Here is a 19,571-nt window from a genome sequence, read left to right as displayed (position 1 = left end):
TCTGCGCAGCCGCTTCTGCGCAGCCGCTTCTGCGCAGCCGTTTCTGCGCAGCCGCTTCTGCGCAGCCGCTTCTGCGCAGCCGCTTCTGCGCAGCCGCTTCTGCGCAGCCGCTTCTGCGCAGCTGTTCCTGCGCAGCCGCTTCTGCGCAGCTGTTTCTGATTTTCTGATGAGACTGCACTGCAACAGCATGGGTGACGAACTCCGTACGCGCGCGTGGTCTAGAGATCCTACCACGCGCGTACGGGATTCAACTTTACATGTTCAACTGCCCAAAAAACATTGAACATGGAGGTACGCTCCTGTAACCGGAGGCTATAGAGTGTTTCTGCGCCGCTGTTTCTGCGCCGCTGTTTCTGCGCAGCTGTTCCTGCGCAGCTGTTCCTGCGCAGCTGTTCCTGCGCAGCTGTTCCTGCGCAGCTGTTCCTGCGCAGCTGTTCCTGCGCAGCTGTTCCTTTGCAGCTGTTCCTGCGCGGCTGTTCCTGCGCGGCTGTTCCTGCGCGGCTGTTTCTGCGCGGCTGATTCTGCGCGGCTGTTTCTGCGAGGCTGTTTCTGCGAGACTGTTTCTGCGCGGCTGTTTCTGCGCAGCTGTTTCTGCGCAGCTGTTTCTGCGCAGCTGTTCCTGCGCAGCTGTTCCTGCGCAGCTGTTCCTGCGCAGCTGTTCCTGCGCAGCTGTTCCTGCGCACCTGTTCCTGCGTAGCTGTTCCTGCGCAGCTGTTCCTGCGCACCTGTTCCTGCGAACCTGTTCCTGCGCACCTGTACCTGCGCACCTGTTCCTGCGCACCTGTTCCTGCGCACCTGTTCCTGCGCAGCTGTTCCTGCGCAGCTGTTCCCGCGCACCTGTTCCCGCGCACCTGTTCCCGCGCACCTGTTCCCGCGCAGCCGTTCCCGCGCAGCCGTTCCCGCGCAGCCGTTTCCGCGTAGCCGTTTCCGCGCAGCCGTTTCCGCGCAGCCGTTTCCGCGCAGCCGCTTCCGCGCAGCCGCTTCTGCGCAGCCGTCTCCGCGCAGCTGTTTCTGATTTTCTGATGAGACTTCACTGCAACAGCATGGGTGACGAACTCCGTACGCGCGCGTGGTCTAGAGATCCTACCACGCGCGTACGGGATTCAACTTTACATGTTCAACTGCCCAAAAAACATTGAACATGGAGGTACGCTCCTGTAACCGGAGGCTATAGAGTGTTTCTGCGCCGCTGTTTCTGCGCAGCTGTTTCTGCGCAGCTGTTTCTGCGCAGCTGTTTCTGCGCAGCTGTTTCTGCGCAGCTGTTTCTGCGCAGCTGTTTCTGCGCAGCTGTTTCTGCGCAGCTGTCTCTGCGCAGCTGTCTCTGCGCAGCTGTCTCTGCGCAGCTGTCTCTGCGCAGCTGTTTCTGCGCAGCTGTTTCTGCGCAGCTGTTTCTGCGCAGCTGTTTCTGCGCAGCTGTTTCTGCGCAGCTGTTTCTGCGCAGCTGTTTCTGCGCGGCTGTTTCTGCGCAGCTGTTTCTGCGCAGCTGTTACTGCGCAGCTGTTCCTGCGCACCTGTTCCTGCGCACCTGTTCCTGCGCAGCTGTCCCTGCGCAGCTGTTCCTGCGCAGCTGTTCCTGCGCACCTGTTCCTGCGCAGCTGTTCCTGCGCACCTGTTCCTGCGCACCTGTTCCTGCGCACCTGTTCCTGCGCAGCTGTTCGTGCGCACCTGTTCCTGCGCAGCTGTTCCTGCGCAGCTGTTCCTGCGCACCTGTTCCTGCGCACCTGTTCCTGCGCAGCTGTTCCTGCGCAGCTGTTCCTGCGCAGCTGTTCCTGCGCAGCTGTTCCTGCGCAGCTGTTCCTGCGCAGCTGTTCCTGCGCAGCTGCTCCTGCACAGCTGTTCCTGCGCAGCAGCTCCTGCGCAGCTGTTTCTGCGCAGCTGTTCCTGCGCAGCTGTTTCTGCGCAGCTGTTTCTGCGCAGCTGTTTCTGCGCAGCTGTTTCTGCGCAGCTGTTTCTGCGCAGCTGCTTCTGCGCAGCTGTTTCTGCGCAGCTGTTCCTGCGCAGCTGTTTCTGCGAAGCTGTTTCTGCGCAGCTGTTTCTGCGCAGCTGTTTCTGCGCAGCCGTTTCTGCGCAGCTGTTCCTGCGCAGCTGTTTCTGCGCAGCTGTTTCTGCGCAGCTGTTCCTGCGCAGCTGTTTCTGCGCAGCTGTTTCTGCGCAGCTGTTTCTGCGCAGCTGTTCCTGCGCAGCTGTTTCTGCGCAGCTGTTTCTGCGCAGCTGTTTCTGCGCAGCTGTTTCTGCGAAGCTGTTTCTGCGCAGCTGTTTCTGCGCAGCTGTTTCTGCACAGCTGTTTCTGCGCAGCTGTTCCTGCGCAGCTGTTTCTGCGCAGCTGTTTCTGCGCAGCTGTTTCTGCGCAGCTGTTCCTGCGCAGCTGTTTCTGCGCAGCTGTTTCTGCGCAGCTGTTTCTGCGCAGCTGTTTCTGCGCAGCTGTTCCTGCGCAGCTGTTCCTGCGCAGCTGTTTCTGCGCAGCTGTTTCTGCGCAGCTGATCCTGCGCAGCTGTTCCTGCGCAGCTGTTCCTGCGCAGCTGTTTCCGCGCAGCTGTTTCTGCGCAGCTGTTCCTGCGCAGCTGTTCCTGCGCGGCTGTTCCTGCGCGGCTGTTCCTGCGCGGCTGTTCCTGCGCGGCTGTTCCTGCGCGGCTGTTGCTGCGCGGCTGTTGCTGCGCGGCTGTTTCTGCGCGGCTGTTTCTGCGAGGCTGTTTCTGCGCGGCTGTTTCTGCGCAGCTGTTTCTGCGCTGCTGTTTCTGCGCAGCTGTTTTTGCGCAGCTGTTCCTGCGCAGCTGTTCCTGCGCAGCTGTTCCTGCGCAGCTGTTCCTGCGCACCTGTTCCTGCGCAGCTGTTCCTGCGCAGCTGTTCCTGCGCAGCTGTTCCTGCGCAGCTGTTCCTGCGCAGCTGTTCCTGCGCAGCTGTTCCTGCGCACCTGTTCCTGCGCACCTATTCCTGCGCACCTGTTTTTGCGCACCTGTTTTTGCGCACCTGCTCCTGCGCACCTGTTCCTGCGCAGCTGTTCCTGCGCAGCTGTTCCTGCGCAGCTGTTCCTGCGCACCTGTTCCCCCGCACCTGTTCCCGCGCGGCCGTTTCCGCGCAGCCGTTTCCGCGCAGCCGTTTCCGCGCAGCCGTTTCCGCGCAGCCGTTTCCGCGCAGCCGCTTCCGGGCAGCCGCTTCCGCGCAGCCGCTTCCGCGCAGCCGCTTCTGCGCAGCCGTCTCCGCGCAGCTGTTTCTGATTTTCTGAAGAGACTTCACTGCAACAGCATGGGTGACGAACTCCGTACGCGCGCGTGGTCTAGAGATCCTACCACGCGCGTACGGGATTCAACTTTACATGTTCAACTGCCCAAAAATCATTGAACATGGAGGTACGCTCCTGTAACCGGAGGCTATAGAGTGTTTCTGCGCCGCTGTTTCTGCGCCGCTGTTTCTGCGCAGCTGTTTCTGCGCAGCTGTTTCTGCGCATCTGTTTCTGCGCAGCTGTTTCTGCGCAGATGTTTCTGCGCAGCTGTTTCTGCGCAGCTGTTTCTGCGCAGCTGTTTCTGCGCAGCTGTTTCTGCGCAGCTGTTTCTGTGCAGCTGTTTCTGCGCAGCTGTTTCTGCGCATCTGTTTCTGCGCAGCTGTTTCTGCGCAGCTGTTTCTGCGCAGCTGTTTCTGCGCAGCTGTTTCTGCGCAGCTGCTTCTGCGCAGCTGTTTCTGCGCAGCTGTTTCTGCGCAGCTGTATCTGCGCAGCTGTTTCTGCGCAGCTGTCTCTGTGCAGCTGTCTCTGCGCAGCTGTCTCTGCGCAGCTGTTTCTGCGCAGCTGTTTCTGCGCAGCTGTTTCTGCGCAGCTGTTTCTGCGCAGCTGTTTCTGCGCAGCTGTTTCTGCGCAGCTGTTTCTGCGCAGCTGTTCCTGCGCAGCTGTTTCTGCGCAGCTGTTTCTGCGCAGCTGTTTCTGCGCAGCTGTTCCTGCGCACCTGTTCCTGCGCACCTGTTCCTGCGCAGCTGTTCCTGCGCAGCTGTTCCTGCGCAGCTGTTCCTGCGCACCTGCTCCTGCGCACCTGTTCCTGCGCAGCTGTTCCTGCGCACCTGTTCCTCCGCACCTGTTCCTGCGCAGCTGTTCCTGCGCACCTGTTCCTGCGCAGCTGTTCCTGCGCAGCTGTTCCTACGCAGCTGTTCCTGCGCAGCTGTTCCTGCGCAGCTGCTCCTGCGCAGCTGTTTCTGCGCAGCTGTTCCTGCGCAGCTGTTTCTGCGCAGCTGTTTCTGCGCAGCTGTTTCTGCGCAGCTGTTTCTGCGCAGCTGTTTCTGCGCAGCTGTTCCTGCGCAGCTGTTTCTGCGCAGCTGTTTCTGCGCAGCTGTTCCTGCGCAGCTGTTTCTGCGCAGCTGTTTCTGCGCAGCTTTTTCTGCGCAGCTGTTCCTGCGCAGCTGTTTCTGCGCAGCTGTTTCTGCGCAGCTGTTCCTGCGCAGCTGTTTCTGCGAAGCTGTTTCTGTGCAGCTGTTTCTGCGCAGCTGTTTCTGCGCAGCTGTTTCTGCGCAGCTGTTCCTGCGCAGCTGTTTCTGCGCAGCTGTTCCTGCGCAGCTGTTCCTGCGCAGCTGTTCCTGCGCAGCTGTTCCTGCGCAGCTGTTTCTGCGCAGCTGTTTCTGCGCAGCTGTTCCTGCGCAGCTGTTTCTGCGCAGCTGTTTCTGCGCAGCTGTTCCTGCGCAGCTGTTCCTGCGCAGCTGTTCCTGCGCTGCTGTTCCTGCGCAGCTGTTTCTGCGCAGCTGTTCCTGCGCAGCTGTTTCTGCGCAGCTGTTCCTGCGCAGCTTTTTCTGCGCAGCTGTTCCTGCGCAGCTGTTCCTGCGCAGCTGTTCCTGCGCAGCTGTTCCTGCGCAGCTGTACCTGCGCAGCTGTTCCTGCGCAGCTGTTCCTGCGCAGCTGTTCCTGCGCAGCTGTTCCTGCGCAGCTGTTTCTGCGCAGCTGTTCCTGCGCAGCTGTACCTGCGCAGCTGTTCCTGCGCAGCTGTTCCTGCGCAGCTGTTCCTGCGCAGCTGTTCCTGCGCAGCTGTTCCTGCGCAGCTGTTCCTGCGCAGCTGTTCCTGCGCAGCTGTTCCTGCGCAGCTGTTCCTGCGCAGCTGTTCCTGCGCAGCTGTTTCTGCGCAGCTGTTTCTGCGCAGCTGTTTCTGCGCAGCTGTTTCTGCGCAGCTGTATCTGCGCAGCTGTATCCGCGCAGCTGTTTCTGCGCAGCTGTTTCTGCGCAGCTGCTTCTGCGCAGCTGCTTCTGCGCAGCTGCTTCTGCGCAGCTGCTTCTGCGCAGCTGCTTCTGCGCAGCTGCTTCTGCGCAGCTGCTTCTGCGCAGCTGCTTCTGCGCAGCTGCTTCTGCGCAGCTGTTTCTGCGCAGCTGCTTCTGCGCAGCCGTTTCTGCGCAGCTGTTTCTGCGCAGCCGTTTCTGCGCAGCCTTTTCTGCGCAGCCGTTTCTGCGCAGCCGTTTCTGCGCAGCCGTTTCTGCGCAGCCGTTTCTGCGCAGCCGTTTCTGCGCAGCCGTTTCTGCGCAGCTGTTCCAGCGCAGCTGTTTCTGCGAAGCTGTTTCTGCGCAGCTGTTTCTGCGCAGCTGTTTCTGCGCAGCTGTTTCTGCGCAGCTGTTTCTGCGCAGCTGTTCCTGCGCAGCTGTTCCTGCGCAGCTGTTTCTGTGCAGCTGTTCCTGCGCAGCTGTTCCTGCGCAGCTGTTCCTGTGCAGCTGTTCCTGCGCAGCTGTTCCTGCGCACCTGTTCCTGCGCACCTGTTTTTGCGCACCTGTTCCTGCGCAGCTGTTCCTGCGCAGCTGTTCCTGCGCAGCTGTTCCTGCGCAGCTGTTCCCGCGCAGCTGTTCCCGCGCACCTGTTCTCGCGCAGCTGTTCTCGCGCAGCCGTTTCCGCGCAGCCGTTTCCGCGCAGCCGTTTCCGCGCAGCCGCTTCCGCGCAGCCGCTTCTGCGCAGCCGTCTCCGCGCAGCTGTTTCTGATTTTCTGATGAGACTTCACTGCAACAGCATGGGTGACGAACTCCGTACGCGCGCGTGGTCTAGAGATCCTACCACGCGCGTACGGGATTCAACTTTACATGTTCAACTGCCCAAAAAACATTGAACATGGAGGTACGCTCCTGTAACCGGAGGCTATAGAGTGTTTCTGCGCCGCTGTTTCTGCGCCGCTGTTTCTGCGCAGCTGTTTCTGCGCAGCTGTTTCTGCGCAGCTGTTTCTGCGCAGCTGTTTCTGCGCAGCTGTTTCTGCGCAGCTGTTTCTGCGCAGCTTTTTCTGCGCAGCTGTTTCTGCGCAGCTGTTTCTGCGCAGCTGTTTCTTCGCAGCTGTCTCTGCGCAGCTGTCTCTGCGCAGCTGTCTCTGCGCAGCTATTTCTGCGCAGCTGTTTCTGCGCAGCTGTTTCTGCGCAGCTGTTTCTGCGCAGCTGTTTCTGCGCAGCTGTTTCTGCGCAGCTGTTTCTGCGTAGCTGTTCCTGCGCAGCTGTTTCTGCGAAGCTGTTTCTGCGCAGCTGTTTCTGCGCAGCTGTTTCTGCGCAGCTGTTTCTGCGCAGCTGTTCCTGCGCAGCTGTTCCTGCGCAGCTGTTCCTGCGTAGCTGTTTCTGCGCAGCTGTTTCTGCGCAGCTGTTTCTGCGCAGTTGTTCCTGCGCAGCTGTTTCTGCGCAGCTGTTTCTGCGCAGCTGTTCCTGCGCAGCTGTTCCTGCGCAGCTGTTTCTGCGCCGCTGTTTCTGCGCCGCTGTTTCTGCGCAGCTGTTTCTGCACAGCTGTTTCTGCGCAGCTGTTTCTTCGCATCTGTTCCTGCGCAGCTGTTTCTGCGCAGCTGTTTCTGCGCAGCTGTTTCTGCGCAGCTGTTTCTGCGCAGCTGTTTCTGCGCAGCTGTTTCTGCGCAGCTGTTTCTGCGCAGCTGTTTCTGCGCAGCTGTAACTGCGCAGATGTCTCTGCGCAGCTGTCTCTGCGCAGCTGTCTCTGCGCAGCTGTTTCTGCGGAGCTGTTTCTGCGCAGCTGTTTCTGCGCAGCTGTTTCTGCGCAGCTGTTTCTGCGCAGCTGTTTCTGCGCAGCTGTTTCTGCGCAGCTGTTTCTGCGCAGCTGTTTCTGCGCAGCTGTTTCTGCGTAGCTGTTTCTGCGCAGCTGTTCCTGCGCACCTGTTCCTGCGCACCTGTTCCTGCGCACCTGTTCCTGCGCAGCTGTTCCTGCGCAGCTGTTCCTGCGCAGCTGTTCCTGCGCACCTGCTCCTGCGCACCTGTTCCTGCGCAGCTGTTCCTGCGCACCTGTTCCTCCGCACCTGTTCCTGCGCACCTGTTCCTGCGCAGCTGTTCCTGCGCAGCTGTTCCTGCGCAGCTGTTCCTGCGCAGCTGTTCCTGCGCAGCTGTTCCTGCGCAGCTGTTCCTGCGCAGCTGCTCCTGCGCAGCTGTTTCTGCGCAGCTGTTCCTGCGCAGCTGTTTCTGCGCAGCTGTTTCTGCGCAGCTGTTTCTGCGCAGCTGTTTCTGCGCAGCTGTTTCTGCGCAGCTGTTCCTGCGCAGCTGTTTCTGCGCAGCTGTTTCTGCGCAGCTGTTCCTGCGCAGCTGTTTCTGCGCAGCTGTTTCTGCGCAGCTGTTCCTGCGCAGCTGTTCCTGCGCAGCTGTTTCTGCGCCGCTGTTTCTGCGCAGCTGTTTCTGCGAAGCTGTTTCTGCGCAGCTGTTTCTGCGCAGCTGTTTCTGCGCAGTTGTTTCTGCGCAGTTGTTTCTGCACAGCTGTTCCTGCGCAGCTGTTTCTGCGCAGCTGTTCCTGCGCAGCTGTTTCTGCGCAGCTGTTCCTGCGCAGCTGTTCCTGCGCAGCTGTTCCTGCGCAGCTGTTCCTGCGCAGCTGTTCCTGCGCAGCTGTTCCTGCGCAGCTGTTTCTGCGCAGCTGTTTCTGCGCAGCAGTTTCTGCGCAGCAGTTTCTGCGCAGCAGTTTCTGCGCAGCTGTTCCTGCGCAGCTGTTCCTGCGCAGCTGTTCCTGCGCAGCTGTTCCTGCGCAGCTGTTTCTGCGCAGCTGTTCCTGCGCAGCTGTTCCTGCGCAGCTGTTCCTGCGCAGCTGTTCCTGCGCAGCTGTTCCTGCGCAGCTGTTCCTGCGCAGCTGTTTCTGCGCAGCTGTTTCTGCGCAGCTGTTTCAGCGCAGCTGTTCCTGCGCAGCTGTTTCTGCGCAGTTGTTTCTGCGCAGCTGTTCCTGCGCAGCTGTTTCTGCGCAGCTGTTCCTGCGCAGCTGTTTCTGCGCAGCTGTTCCTGCGCAGCTGTTTCTGCGCAGCTGTTCCTGCGCAGCTGTTCCTGCGCAGCTGTTCCTGCGCAGCTGTTCCTGCGCAGCTGTTCCTGCGCAGCTGTTCCTGCGCAGCTGTTTCTGCGCAGCTGTTTCTGCGCAGCTGTTCCTGCGCAGCTGTTTCTGCGCAGCTGTTCCTGCGCAGCTGTTCCTGCGCAACTGTTCCTGCGCAGCTGTACCTGCGCAGCTGTTCCTGCGCAGCTGTTCCTGCGCAGCTGTTCCTGCGCAGCTGTTCCTGCGCAGCTGTTCCTGCGCAGCTGTACCTGCGCAGCTGTTCCTGCGCAGCTGTTCCTGCGCAGCTGTTCCTGCGCAGCTGTTCCTGCGCAGCTGTTCCTGCGCAGCTGTTCCTGCACAGCTGTTTCTGCGCAGCTGTTTCTGCGCAGCTGTTTCTGCGCAGCTGTTCCTGCGCAGCTGTTCCTGCGCAGCTGTTCCTGCGCAGCTGTTCCTGCGCAGCTGTTCCTGCGCAGCTGTTCCTGCGCAGCTGTTCCTGCGCAGCTGTTCCTGCGCAGCTGTTCCTGCGCAGCTGTTTCTGCGCAGCTGTTTCTGCGCAGCTGTTTCTGCGCAGCTGTTTCAGCGCAGCTGTATCTGCGCAGCTGTATCTGCGCAGCTGTTTCTGCGCAGCTGTTTCTGCGCAGCTGCTTCTGCGCAGCTGCTTCTGCGCAGCTGCTTCTGCGCAGCTGCTTCTGCGCAGCTGCTTCTGCGCAGCTGTTTCTGTGCAGCTGTTCCTGCGCAGCTGTTTCTGCGCAGCTGTTTCTGCGCAGCTGTTCCTGCGCAGCTGTTTCTGCGCAGCTGTTTCTGCGCAGCTTTTTCTGCGCAGCTGTTCCTGCGCAGCTGTTTCTGCGCAGCTGTTTCTGCGCAGCTGTTCCTGCGCAGCTGTTTCTGCGAAGCTGTTTCTGCGCAGCTGTTTCTGCGCAGCTGTTTCTGCGCAGCTGTTCCTGCGCAGCTGTTTCTGCGCAGCTGTTCCTGCGCAGCTGTTCCTGCGCAGCTGTTCCTGCGCACCTGTTTTTGCGCAGCTGTTCCTGCGCAGCTGTTCCTGCGCAGCTGTTCCTGCGCAGCTGTTCCCGCGCACCTATTCTCGCGCAGCTGTTCTCGCGCAGCCGTTTCCGCGCAGCCGTTTCCGCGCAGCCGTTTCCGCGCAGCCGTTTCCGCGCAGCCGCTTCCGCGCAGCCGCTTCTGCGCAGCCGTCTCCGCGCAGCTGTTTCTGATTTTCTGATGAGACTTCACTGCAACAGCATGGGTGACGAACTCCGTACGCGCGCGTGGTCTAGAGATCCTACCACGCGCGTACGGGATTCAACTTTACATGTTCAACTGCCCAAAAAACATTGAACATGGAGGTACGCTCCTGTAACCGGAGGCTATAGAGTGTTTCTGCGCCGCTGTTTCTGCGCCGCTGTTTCTGCGCAGCTGTTTCTGCGCAGCTGTTTCTGCGCAGCTGTTTCTGCGCAGCTGTTTCTGCGCAGCTGTTTCTGCGCAGCTGTTTCTGCGCAGCTTTTTCTGCGCAGCTGTTTCTGCGCAGCTGTTTCTGCGAACCTGTTTCTTCGCAGCTGTTTCTGCGCAGCTGTCTCTGCGCAGCTGTTTCTGCGCAGCTGTTTCTGCGCAGCTGTTTCTGCGCAGCTGTTTCTGCGCAGCTGTTTCTGCGCAGCTGTTTCTGCGCAGCTGTTTCTGCGCAGCTGTTTCTGCGCAGCTGTTTCTGCGTAGCTGTTCCTGCGCAGCTGTTTCTGCGCAGCTGTTTCTGCGCAGCTGTTTCTGCGCAGCTGTTTCTGCGCAGCTGTTTCTGCGCAGCTGTTCCTGCGCAGCTGTTCCTGCGCAGCTGTTTCTGCGCAGCTGTTTCTGCGCAGCTGTTTCTGCGCAGCTGTTCCTGCGCAGCTGTTTCTGCGCAGCTGTTTCTGCGCAGCTGTTCCTGCGCAGCTGTTCCTGCGCAGCTGTTTCTGCGCCGCTGTTTCTGCGCCGCTGTTTCTGCGCAGCTGTTTCTGCGCAGCTGTTTCTTCGCATCTGTTTCTGCGCAGCTGTTTCTGCGCAGCTGTTTCTGCGCAGCTGTTTCTGCGCAGCTGTTTCTGCACAGCTGTTTCTGCGCAGCTGTTTCTGCGCAGCTGTTTCTGCGCAGCTGTTTCTGCGCAGCTGTTTCTGCGCAGCTGTAACTGCGCAGATGTCTCTGCGCAGCTGTCTCTGCGCAGCTGTCTCTGCGCAGCTGTTTCTGCGGAGCTGTTTCTGCGCAGCTGTTTCTGCGCAGCTGTTTCTGCGCAGCTGTTTCTGCGCAGCTGTTTCTGCGCAGCTGTTTCTGCGCAGCTGTTTCTGCGCAGCTGTTTCTGCGCAGCTGTTTCTGCGCACCTGTTCCTGCGCACCTGTTCCTGCGCACCTGTTCCTGCGCACCTGTTCCTGCGCAGCTGTTCCTGCGCAGCTGTTCCTGCGCAGCTGTTCCTGCGCACCTGCTCCTGCGCACCTGTTCCTGCGCAGCTGTTCCTGCGCACCTGTTCCTCCGCACCTGTTCCTGCGCACCTGTTCCTGCGCACCTGTTCCTGCGCAGCTGTTCCTGCGCAGCTGTTCCTGCGCAGCTGTTCCTGCGCAGCTGTCCATGCGCAGCTGCTCCTGCGCAGCTGTTTCTGCGCAGCTGTTCCTGCGCAGCTGTTTCTGCGCAGCTGTTTCTGCGCAGCTGTTTCTGCGCAGCTGTTTCTGCGCAGCTGTTTCTGCGCAGCTGTTTCTGCGCAGCTGTTTCTGCGCAGCTGTTCCTGCGCAGCTGTTTCTGCGCAGCTGTTTCTGCGCAGCTGTTTCTGCGAAGCTGTTTCTGCGCAGCTGTTTCTGCGCAGCTGTTTCTGCGCAGCTGTTTCTGCGCAGTTGTTTCTGCGCAGTTGTTTCTGCGCAGCTGTTCCTGCGCAGCTGTTTCTGCGCAGCTGTTCCTGCGCAGCTGTTTCTGCGCAGCTGTTCCAGCGCAGCTGTTCCTGCGCAGCTGTTCCTGCGCAGCTGTTCCTGCGCAGCTGTTCCTGCGCAGCTGTTCCTGCGCAGCTGTTCCTGCGCAGCTGTTCCTGCGCAGCTGTTTCTGCGCAGCTGTTTCTGCGCAGCAGTTTCTGCGCAGCAGTTTCTGCGCAGCTGTTCCTGCGCAGCTGTTCCTGCGCAGCTGTTCCTGCGCAGCTGTTCCTGCGCAGCTGTTCCCGCGCAGCTGTTTCTGCGCAGCTGTTTCTGCGCAGCTGTTTCTGCGCAGCTGTTTCTGCGCAGCTGTTCCTGCGCAGCTGTTCCTGCACAGCTGCTCCTGCGCAGCTGTTCCTGCGCAGCTGTTCCTGCGCAGCTGTTTCTGCGCAGCTGTTTCTGCGCAGCTGTTCCTGCGCAGCTGTTTCTGCGCAGCTGTTCCTGCGCAGCTGTTCCTGCGCAGCTGCTCCTGCGCAACTGTTCCTGCGCAGCTGTACCTGCGCAGCTGTTCCTGCGCAGCTGTTCCTGCGCAGCTGTTCCTGCGCAGCTGTTCCTGCGCAGCTGTACCTGCGCAGCTGTTCCTGCGCAGCTGTTCCTGCGCAGCTGTTCCTGCGCAGCTGTTCCTGCGCAGCTGTTCCTGCGCAGCTGTTCCTGCGCAGCTGTTTCTGCGCAGCTGTTTCTGCGCAGCTGTTTCTGCGCAGCTGTTTCTGCGCAGCTGTTCCTGCGCAGCTGTTCCTGCGCAGCTGTTCCTGCGCAGCTGTTCCTGCGCAGCTGTTCCTGCGCAGCTGTTTCTGCGCAGCTGTTCCTGCGCAGCTGTTTCTGCGCAGCTGTTCCTGCGCAGCTGTTCCTGCGCAGCTGTTTCTGCGCAGCTGTTTCTGCGCAGCTGTTCCTGCGCAGCTGTTTCTGCGCAGCTGTTTCTGCGTGCTGTTTCTGCGAAGCTGTTTCTGCGCAGCTGTTTCTGCGCAGCTGTTTCTGCGCAGCTGTTCCTGCGCAGCTGTTTCTGCGCAGCTGTTTCTGCGCAGCAGTTTCTGCGCAGCAGTTTCTGCGCAGCTGTTCCTGCGCAGCTGTTCCTGCGCAGCTGTTCCTGCGCAGCTGTTCCTGCGCAGCTGTTTCTGCGCAGCTGTTTCTGCGCAGCTGTTTCTGCGCAGCTGTTCCTGCGCAGCTGTTCCTGCGCAGCTGTTCCTGCGCAGCTGTTCCTGCGCAGCTGTTTCTGCGCAGCTGTTTCTGCGCAGCTGTTCCTGTGCAGCTGTTTCTGCGCAGCTGTTCCTGCGCAGCTGTTCCTGCGCAGCTGCTCCTGCGCAACTGTTCCTGCGCAGCTGTTCCTGCGCAGCTGTTCCTGCGCAGCTGTTCCTGCGCAGCTGTTCCTGCGCAGCTGTACCTGCGCAGCTGTTCCTGCGCAGCTGTTCCTGCGCAGCTGTTCCTGCGCAGCTGTTCCTGCGCAGCTGTTCCTGCGCAGCTGTTTCTGCGCAGCTGTTTCTGCGCAGCTGTTTCTGCGCAGCTGTTTCTGCGCAGCTGTTTCTGCGCAGCTGTTCCTGCGCAGCTGTTCCTGCGCTGCTGTTCCTGCGCAGCTGTTCCTGCGCAGCTGTTCCTGTGCAGCTGTTCCTGCGCAGCTGTTTCTGCGCAGCTGTTCCTGCGCAGCTGTTCCTGCGCAGCTGTTCCTGCGCAGCTGTTCCTGCGCAGCTGTTCCTGCGCAGCTGTTCCTGCGCAGCTGTTTCTGCGCAGCTGTTCCTGCGCAGCTGTTTCTGCGCAGCTGTTTCAGCGCAGCTGTATCTGCGCAGCTGTATCTGCGCAGCTGTTTCTGCGCAGCTGCTTCTGCGCAGCTGCTTCTGCGCAGCTGCTTCTGCGCAGCTGTTTCTGCGCAGCTGTTCCTGCGCAGCTGTTCCTGCGCAGCTGTTCCTGCGCAGCTGTTCCTGCGCAGCTGTTCCTGCGCAGCTGTTCCTGCGCACCTGTTTTTGCGCACCTGTTCCTGCGCAGCTGTTCCTGCGCAGCTGTTCCTGCGCAGCTGTTCCCGCGCAGCTGTTCCCGCGCACCTGTTCTCGCGCAGCTGTTCTCGCGCAGCCGTTTCCGCGCAGCCGTTTCCGCGCAGCCGTTTCCGCGCAGCCGCTTCCGCGCAGCCGCTTCTGCGCAGCCGTCTCCGCGCAGCTGTTTCTGATTTTCTGATGAGACTTCACTGCAACAGCATGGGTGACGAACTCCGTACGCGCGCGTGGTCTAGAGATCCTACCACGCGCGTACGGGATTCAACTTTACATGTTCAACTGCCCAAAAAACATTGAACATGGAGGTACGCTCCTGTAACCGGAGGCTATAGAGTGTTTCTGCGCCGCTGTTTCTGCGCCGCTGTTTCTGCGCAGCTGTTTCTGCGCAGCTGTTTCTGCGCAGCTGTTTCTGCGCAGCTGTTTCTGCGCAGCTGTTTCTGCGCAGCTGTTTCTGCGCAGCTGTTTCTGCGCAGCTGTTTCTTCGCAGCTGTTTCTGCGCAGCTGTCTCTGCGCAGCTGTCTCTGCGCAGCTGTTTCTTCGCAGCTGTTTCTGCGCAGCTGTTTCTGCGCAGCTGTTTCTGCGCAGCTGTTTCTGCGCAGCTGTTTCTGCGCAGCTGTTTCTGCGTAGCTGTTCCTGCGCAGCTGTTTCTGCGAAGCTGTTTCTGCGCAGCTGTTTCTGCGCAGCTGTTTCTGCGCAGCTGTTTCTGCGCAGCTGTTCCTGCGCAGCTGTTCCTGCGCAGCTGTTTCTGCGCAGCTGTTTCTGCGCAGCTGTTCCTGCGCAGCTGTTCCTGCGCAGCTGTTCCTGCGCAGCTGTTCCTGCGCAGCTGTTCCTGCGCAGCTGTTCCTGCGCAGCTGTTTCTGCGCCGCTGTTTCTGCACCGCTGTTTCTGCGCAGCTGTTTCTGCGCAGCTGTTTCTTCGCATCTGTTTCTGCGCAGCTGTTTCTGCGCAGCTGTTTCTGCGCAGCTGTTTCTACGCAGCTGTTTCTGCGCAGCTGTTTCTGCGCAGCTGTTTCTGCGCAGCTGTTTCTGCGCAGCTGTTTCTGCGCAGCTGTTTCTGCGCAGCTGTAACTGCGCAGATGTCTCTGCGCAGCTGTCTCTGCGCAGCTGTCTCTGCGCAGCTGTCTCTGCGGAGCTGTTTCTGCGCAGCTGTTTCTGCGCAGCTGTTTCTGCGCAGCTGTTTCTGCGCAGCTGTTTCTGCGCAGCTGTTTCTGCGCAGCTGTTTCTGCGCAGCTGTTTCTGCGCAGCTGTTCCTGCGCACCTGTTCCTGCGCACCTGTTCCTGCGCACCTGTTCCTGCGCAGCTGTTCCTGCGCAGCTGTTCCTGCGCAGCTGTTCCTGCGCACCTGCTCCTGCGCACCTGTTCCTGCGCAGCTGTTCCTGCGCACCTGTTCCTCCGCACCTGTTCCTGCGCACCTGTTCCTGCGCACCTGTTCCTGCGCAGCTGTTCCTGCGCAGCTGTTCCTGCGCAGCTGTTCCTGCGCAGCTGTTCCTGCGCAGCTGTTCCTGCGCAGCTGCTCCTGCGCAGCTGTTTCTGCGCAGCTGTTCCTGCGCAGCTGTTCCTGCGCAGCTGTTTCTGCGCAGCTGTTTCTGCGCAGCTGTTTCTGCGCAGCTGTTTCTGCGCAGCTGTTTCTGCGCAGCTGTTTCTGCGCAGCTGTTCCTGCGCAGCTGTTTCTGCGCAGCTGTTTCTGCGCAGCTGTTCCTGCGCAGCTGTTTCTGTGCAGCTGTTTCTGCGCAGCTGTTCCTGCGCAGCTGTTCCTGCGCAGCTGTTTCTGCGCAGCTGTTTCTGCGCAGCTGTTTCTGCGAAGCTGTTTCTGCGCAGCTGTTTCTGCGCAGCTGTTTCTGCGCAGCTGTTCCTGCGCAGCTGTTTCTGCGCAGTTGTTTCTGTGCAGTTGTTTCTGTGCAGCTGTTCCTGCGCAGCTGTTTCTGCGCAGCTGTTCCTGCGCAGCTGTTTCTGCGCAGCTGTTCCTGCGCAGCTGTTCCTGCGCAGCTGTTCCTGCGCAGCTGTTCCTGCGCAGCTGTTCCTGCGCAGCTGTTCCTGCGCAGCTGTTCCTGCGCAGCTGTTCCTGCGCAGCTGTTATTGCGCAGCTGTTTCTGCGCAGCAGTTTCTGCGCAGCAGTTTCTGCGCAGCTGTTCCTGCGCAGCTGTTCCTGCGCAGCTGTTCCTGCGCAGCTGTTCCTGCGCAGCTGTTTCTGCGCAGCTGTTTCTGCGCAGCTGTTCCTGCGCAGCTGTTCCTGCGCAGCTGTTCCTGCACAGCTGTTCCTGCGCAGCTGTTCCTGCGCAGCTGTTTCTGCGCAGCTGTTTCTGCGCAGCTGTTCCTGCGCAGCTGTTCCTGCGCAGCTGTTCCTGCGCAGCTGCTCCTGCGCAGCTGCTCCTGCGCAACTGTTCCTGCGCAGCTGTACCTGCGCAGCTGTACCTGCGCAGCTGTTCCTGCGCAGCTGTTCCTGCGCAGCTGTTCCTGCGCAGCTGTACCTGCGCAGCTGTTCCTGCGCAGCTGTTCCTGCGCAGCTGTTCCTGCGCAGCTGTTCCTGCGCAGCTGTTCCTGCGCAGCTGTTTCTGCGCAGCTGTTTCTGCGAAGCTGTTTCTGCGCAGCTGTTCCTGCGCAGCTGTTCCTGCGCAGCTGTTCCTGCGCAGCTGTTCCTGCGCAGCTGTTCCTGCGCAGCTGTTTCTGCGCAGCTGTTCCTGCGCAGCTGTTCCTGCGCAGCTGTTCCTGTTCAGCTGTTCCTGCGCAGCTGTTCCTGCGCAGCTGTTCCTGCGCAGCTGTTCCTGCGCAGCTGTTCCTGCGCAGCTGTTCCTGCGCAGCTGTTTCTGCGCAGCTGTTTCTGCGCAGCTGCTTCTGCGCAGCTGCTTCTGCGCAGCTGCTTCTGCGCAGCTGCTTCTGCGCAGCTGCTTCTGCGCAGCTGCTTCTGCGCAGCTGTTTCTGCGCAGCCGTTTCTGCGCAGCCGTTTCTGCGCAGCCGTTTCTGCGCAGCCGTTTCTGCGCAGCCGTTTCTGCGCAGCCGTTTCTGCGCAGCCGTTTCTGCGCAGCCGTTTCTGCGCAGCCGTTTCTGCGCAGCCGTTTCTGCGCAGCCGTTTCTGCGCAGCCGTTTCTGCGCAGCCGTTCCTGCGCTGCTGTTTCTGCGCAGCTGTTTCTGCGAAGCTGTTTCTGCGCAGCTGTTTCTGCGCAGCTGTTCCTGCGCAGCTGTTTCTGCGCAGCTGTTCCTGCGCAGCTGTTCCTGCGCAGCTGTTCCTGCGCAGCTGTTCCTGCGCAGCTGTTCCTGCGCAGCTGTTCCTGCGCACCTGTTTTTGCGCACCTGTTTTTGCGCACCTGTTCCTGCGCACCTGTTCCTGCGCACCTGTTCCTGCGCAGCTGTTCCTGCGCAGCTGTTCCTGCGCAGCTGTTCCCGCGCAGCTGTTCCCGCGCACCTGTTCTCGCGCAGCTGTTCTCGCGCAGCCGTTTCCGCGCAGCCGTTTCCGCGCAGCCGTTTCCGCGCAGCCGCTTCCGCGCAGCCGCTTCTGCGCAGCCGTCTCCGAGCAGCTGTTTCTGATTTTCTGATGAGACTTCACTGCAACAGCATGGGTGACGAACTCCGTACGCGCGCGTGGTCTAGAGATCCTACCACGCGCGTACGGGATTCAACTTTACATGTTCAACTGCCCAAAAAACATTGAACATGGAGGTACGCTCCTGTAACCAGAGGCTATAGAGTGTTTCTGCGCCGCTGTTTCTGCGCCGCTGTTTCTGCGCCGCTGTTTCTGCGCAGCTGTTTCTGCGCAGCTGTTTCTGCGCAGCTGTTTCTGCGCAGCTGTTTCTGCGCAGCTGTTTCTGCGCAGCTGTTTCTGCGCAGCTGTTTCTGCGCAGCTGTTTCTGCGCAGCTGTTTCTGCGCAGCTGTCTCTGCGCAGCTGTTTCTGCGCAGCTGTCTCTGCGCAGCTGTTTCTGCGCAGCTGTTTCTGCACAGCTGTTTCTGCGCAGCTGTTTCTGCGCAGCTGTTTCTGCGCAGCTGTTTCTGCGTAGCTGTTCCTGCGCAGCTGTTTCTGCGCAGCTGTTTCTGCGCAGCTGTTTCTGCGCAGCTGTTTCTGCGCAGCTGTTCCTGCGCAGCTGTTCCTGCGCAGCTGTTTCTGCGCAGCTGTTTCTGCGCAGCTGTTTCTGCGCAGCTGTTCCTGCGCAGCTGTTCCTGCGCAGCTGTTTCTGCACAGCTGTTTCTGCGCAGCTGTTCCTGCGCAGCTGTTTCTGCGCCGCTGTTTCTGCGCCGCTGTTTCTGCGCAGCTGTTTCTGCGCAGCTGTTTCTGCGCAGCTGTTTCTTCGCATCTGTTTCTGCGCAGCTGTTTCTGCGCAGCTGTTTCTGCGCAGCTGTTTCTGCGCAGCTGTTTCTGCGCAACTGTTTCTGCGCAGCTGTTTCTGCGCAGCTGTTTCTGCGCAGCTGTTTCTGCGCAGCTGTATCTGCGCAGCTGTCTCTGCGCAGCTGTCTCTGCGCAGCTGTTTCTGCGGAGCTGTTTCTGCGCAGCTGTTTCTGCGCAGCTGTTTCTGCGCAGCTGTTTCTGCGCAGCTGTTTCTGCGCAGCTGTTTCTGCGCAGCTGTTTCTGCGCAGCTGTTCCTGCGCAGCTGTTCCTGCGCACCTGTTCCTGCGCAGCTGTTCCTGCGCAGCTGTTCCTGCGCAGCTGTTCCTGCGCAGCTGTTCCTGCGCAGCTGTTCCTGCGCAGCTGTTCCTGCGCAGCTGTTCCTGCGCACCTGCTCCTGCGCACCTGTTCCTGCGCAGCTGTTCCTGCGCACCTGTTCCTCCGCACCTGTTCCTGCGCACCTGTTCCTGCGCACCTGTTCCTGTGCAGCTGTTCCTGCGCAGCTGTTCCTGCGCAGCTGTTCCTGCGCAGCTGTTCCTGCGCAGCTGCTCCTGCGCAGCTGTTTCTGCGCAGCTGTTTCTGCGCAGCTGTTTCTGCGCAGCTGTTTCTGCGCAGCTGTTTCTGCGCAGCTGTTTCTGCGCAGCTGTTTCTGCGCAGCTGTTCCTGCGCAGCTGTTTCTGCGCAGCTGTTTCTGCGCAGCTGTTTCTGCGCAGCTGTTTCTGCGCAGCTGTTTCTGCGCAGCTGTTCCTGCGCAGCTGTTTCTGCGCAGCTGTTTCTGCGCAGCTGTTTCTGCGCAGCTGTTTCTGCGAAGCTGTTTCTGCGCAGCTGTTTCTGCGCAGCTGTTTCTGCGCAGCTGTTCCTGCGCAGCTGTTTCTGCGCAGTTGTTTCTGCGCAGTTGTTTCTGCGCAGCTGTTCCTGCGCAGCTGTTTCTGCGCAGCTGTTCCTGCGCAGCTGTTTCTGCGCAGCTGTTCCTGCGCAGCTGTTCCTGCGCAGCTGTTCCTGCGCAGCTGTTCCTGCGCAGCTGTTCCTGCGCAGCTGTTCCTGCGCAGCTGTTTCTGCGCAGCAGTTTCTGCGCAGCAGTTTCTGCGCAGCAGTTTCTGCGCAGCTGTTCCTGCGCAGCTGTTCCTGCGCAGCTGTTCCTGCGCAGCTGTTTCTGCGCAGCTGTTTCTGCGCAGCTGTTCCTGCGCAGCTGTTCCTGCGCAGCTGTTTCTGCGCAGCTGTTCCTGCGCAGCTGTTTCTGCGCAGCTGTTCCTGCGCAGCTGTTCCTGCGCAGCTGTTCCTGCGCAGCTGTTCCTGCGCAGCTGCTCCTGCGCAGCTGTACCTGCGCAGCTGTTCCTGCGCAGCTGTTCCTGCGCAGCTGTTCCTGCGCAGCTGTTTCTGCGCAGCTGTTCCTGCGCAGCTGTACCTGCGCAGCTGTTCCTGCGCAGCTGTTCCTGCGCAGCTGTTCCTGCGCAGCTGTTCCTGCGCAGCTGTTCCTGCGCAGCTGTTCCTGCGCAACTGTTCCTGCGCAGCTGTTCCTGCGCAGCTGTTCCTGCGCAGCTGTTCCTGCGCAGCTGTTCCTGCGCAGCTGTTCCTGCGCAGCTGTTCCTGCGCAGCTGTTCCTGCGCAGCCGTTTCTGCGCAGCCGTTTCTGCGCAGCCGCTTCTGCGCAGCCGCTTCTGCGCAGCCGCTTCTGCGCAGCCGCTTCTGCGCAGCCGCTTCTGCGCAGCCGCTTCTGCGCAGCCGCTTCTGCGCAGCCGCTTCTGCGCAGCCGCTTCTGCGCAGCCGCTTGTGCGCAGCCGCTTCTGCGCAGCCGCTTCTGCGCAGCCGCTTCTGCGCAGCCGCTTCTGCGCAGCCGTTTCTGCGCAGCCGTTTCTGCGCAGCCGCTTCTGCGCAGCCGCTTCTGCGCAGCCGCTTCTGCGCAGCCGCTTCTGCGCAGCCGCTTCTGCGCAGCCGCTTCTGCGCAGCCGCTTCTGCGCAGCCGCTTCTGCGCAGCCGCTTCTGCGCAGCCGCTTCTGCGCAGCCGCTTCTGCGCAGCCGCTTCTGCGCAGCCGCTTCTGCGCAGCCGCTTCTGCGCAGCTGTTCCTGCGCAGCCGCTTCTGCGCAGCTGTTTCTGATTTTCTGATGAGACTCCACTGCAACAGCATGGGTGACGAACTCCGTACGCGCGCGTGGTCTAGAG

The 19,571-nt window shown here is 60.7% G+C and overlaps 1 protein-coding gene across 1 annotated transcript; it reads right to left on the bottom strand.

The window, feature by feature from the left end:
- Positions 1 to 227: 227 nt before the first annotated feature.
- LOC126232337 (uncharacterized) lies at positions 228 to 19,536 on the bottom strand. Its single transcript, XM_049942614.1, has 8 exons — positions 16,793 to 19,536; positions 13,409 to 16,638; positions 9,594 to 13,290; positions 6,032 to 9,271; positions 3,314 to 5,923; positions 3,038 to 3,233; positions 1,114 to 2,939; positions 228 to 1,005 (listed from the first exon to the last, which is right to left on the bottom strand). Exons 1-8 carry the CDS (start codon positions 19,534 to 19,536, stop codon positions 228 to 230), a joined length of 18,321 nt encoding a protein of 6,106 aa, XP_049798571.1.
- Positions 19,537 to 19,571: the final 35 nt, after the last annotated feature.

The sequence above is a fragment of the Schistocerca nitens genome, unplaced genomic scaffold, assembly GCF_023898315.1.
Source record: "Schistocerca nitens isolate TAMUIC-IGC-003100 unplaced genomic scaffold, iqSchNite1.1 HiC_scaffold_468, whole genome shotgun sequence".
Lineage (NCBI taxonomy): Eukaryota > Metazoa > Arthropoda > Insecta > Orthoptera > Acrididae > Schistocerca > Schistocerca nitens.
This window is presented reverse-complemented; position numbering and strand designations above follow the sequence as displayed.

Excerpts from the sequence above, each read along its gene's own strand:
- LOC126232337 (XM_049942614.1), bottom strand. The coding sequence starts at position 19,536 with ATGCTGTTGCAGTGGAGTCTCATCAGAAAATCAGAAACAGCTGCGCAG. Across the intron at positions 16,639-16,792 it reads ACAGCGGCGCAGAAACAGCG|TGAAGTCTCATCAGAAAATC; the intron begins GCGCAGAAACAC and ends ATGCTGTTGCAG. Across the intron at positions 2,940-3,037 it reads GAACAGGTGCGGGGGAACAG|GTGCGCAGGAATAGGTGCGC; the intron begins GTGCGCAGGAAC and ends GCGCAAAAACAG.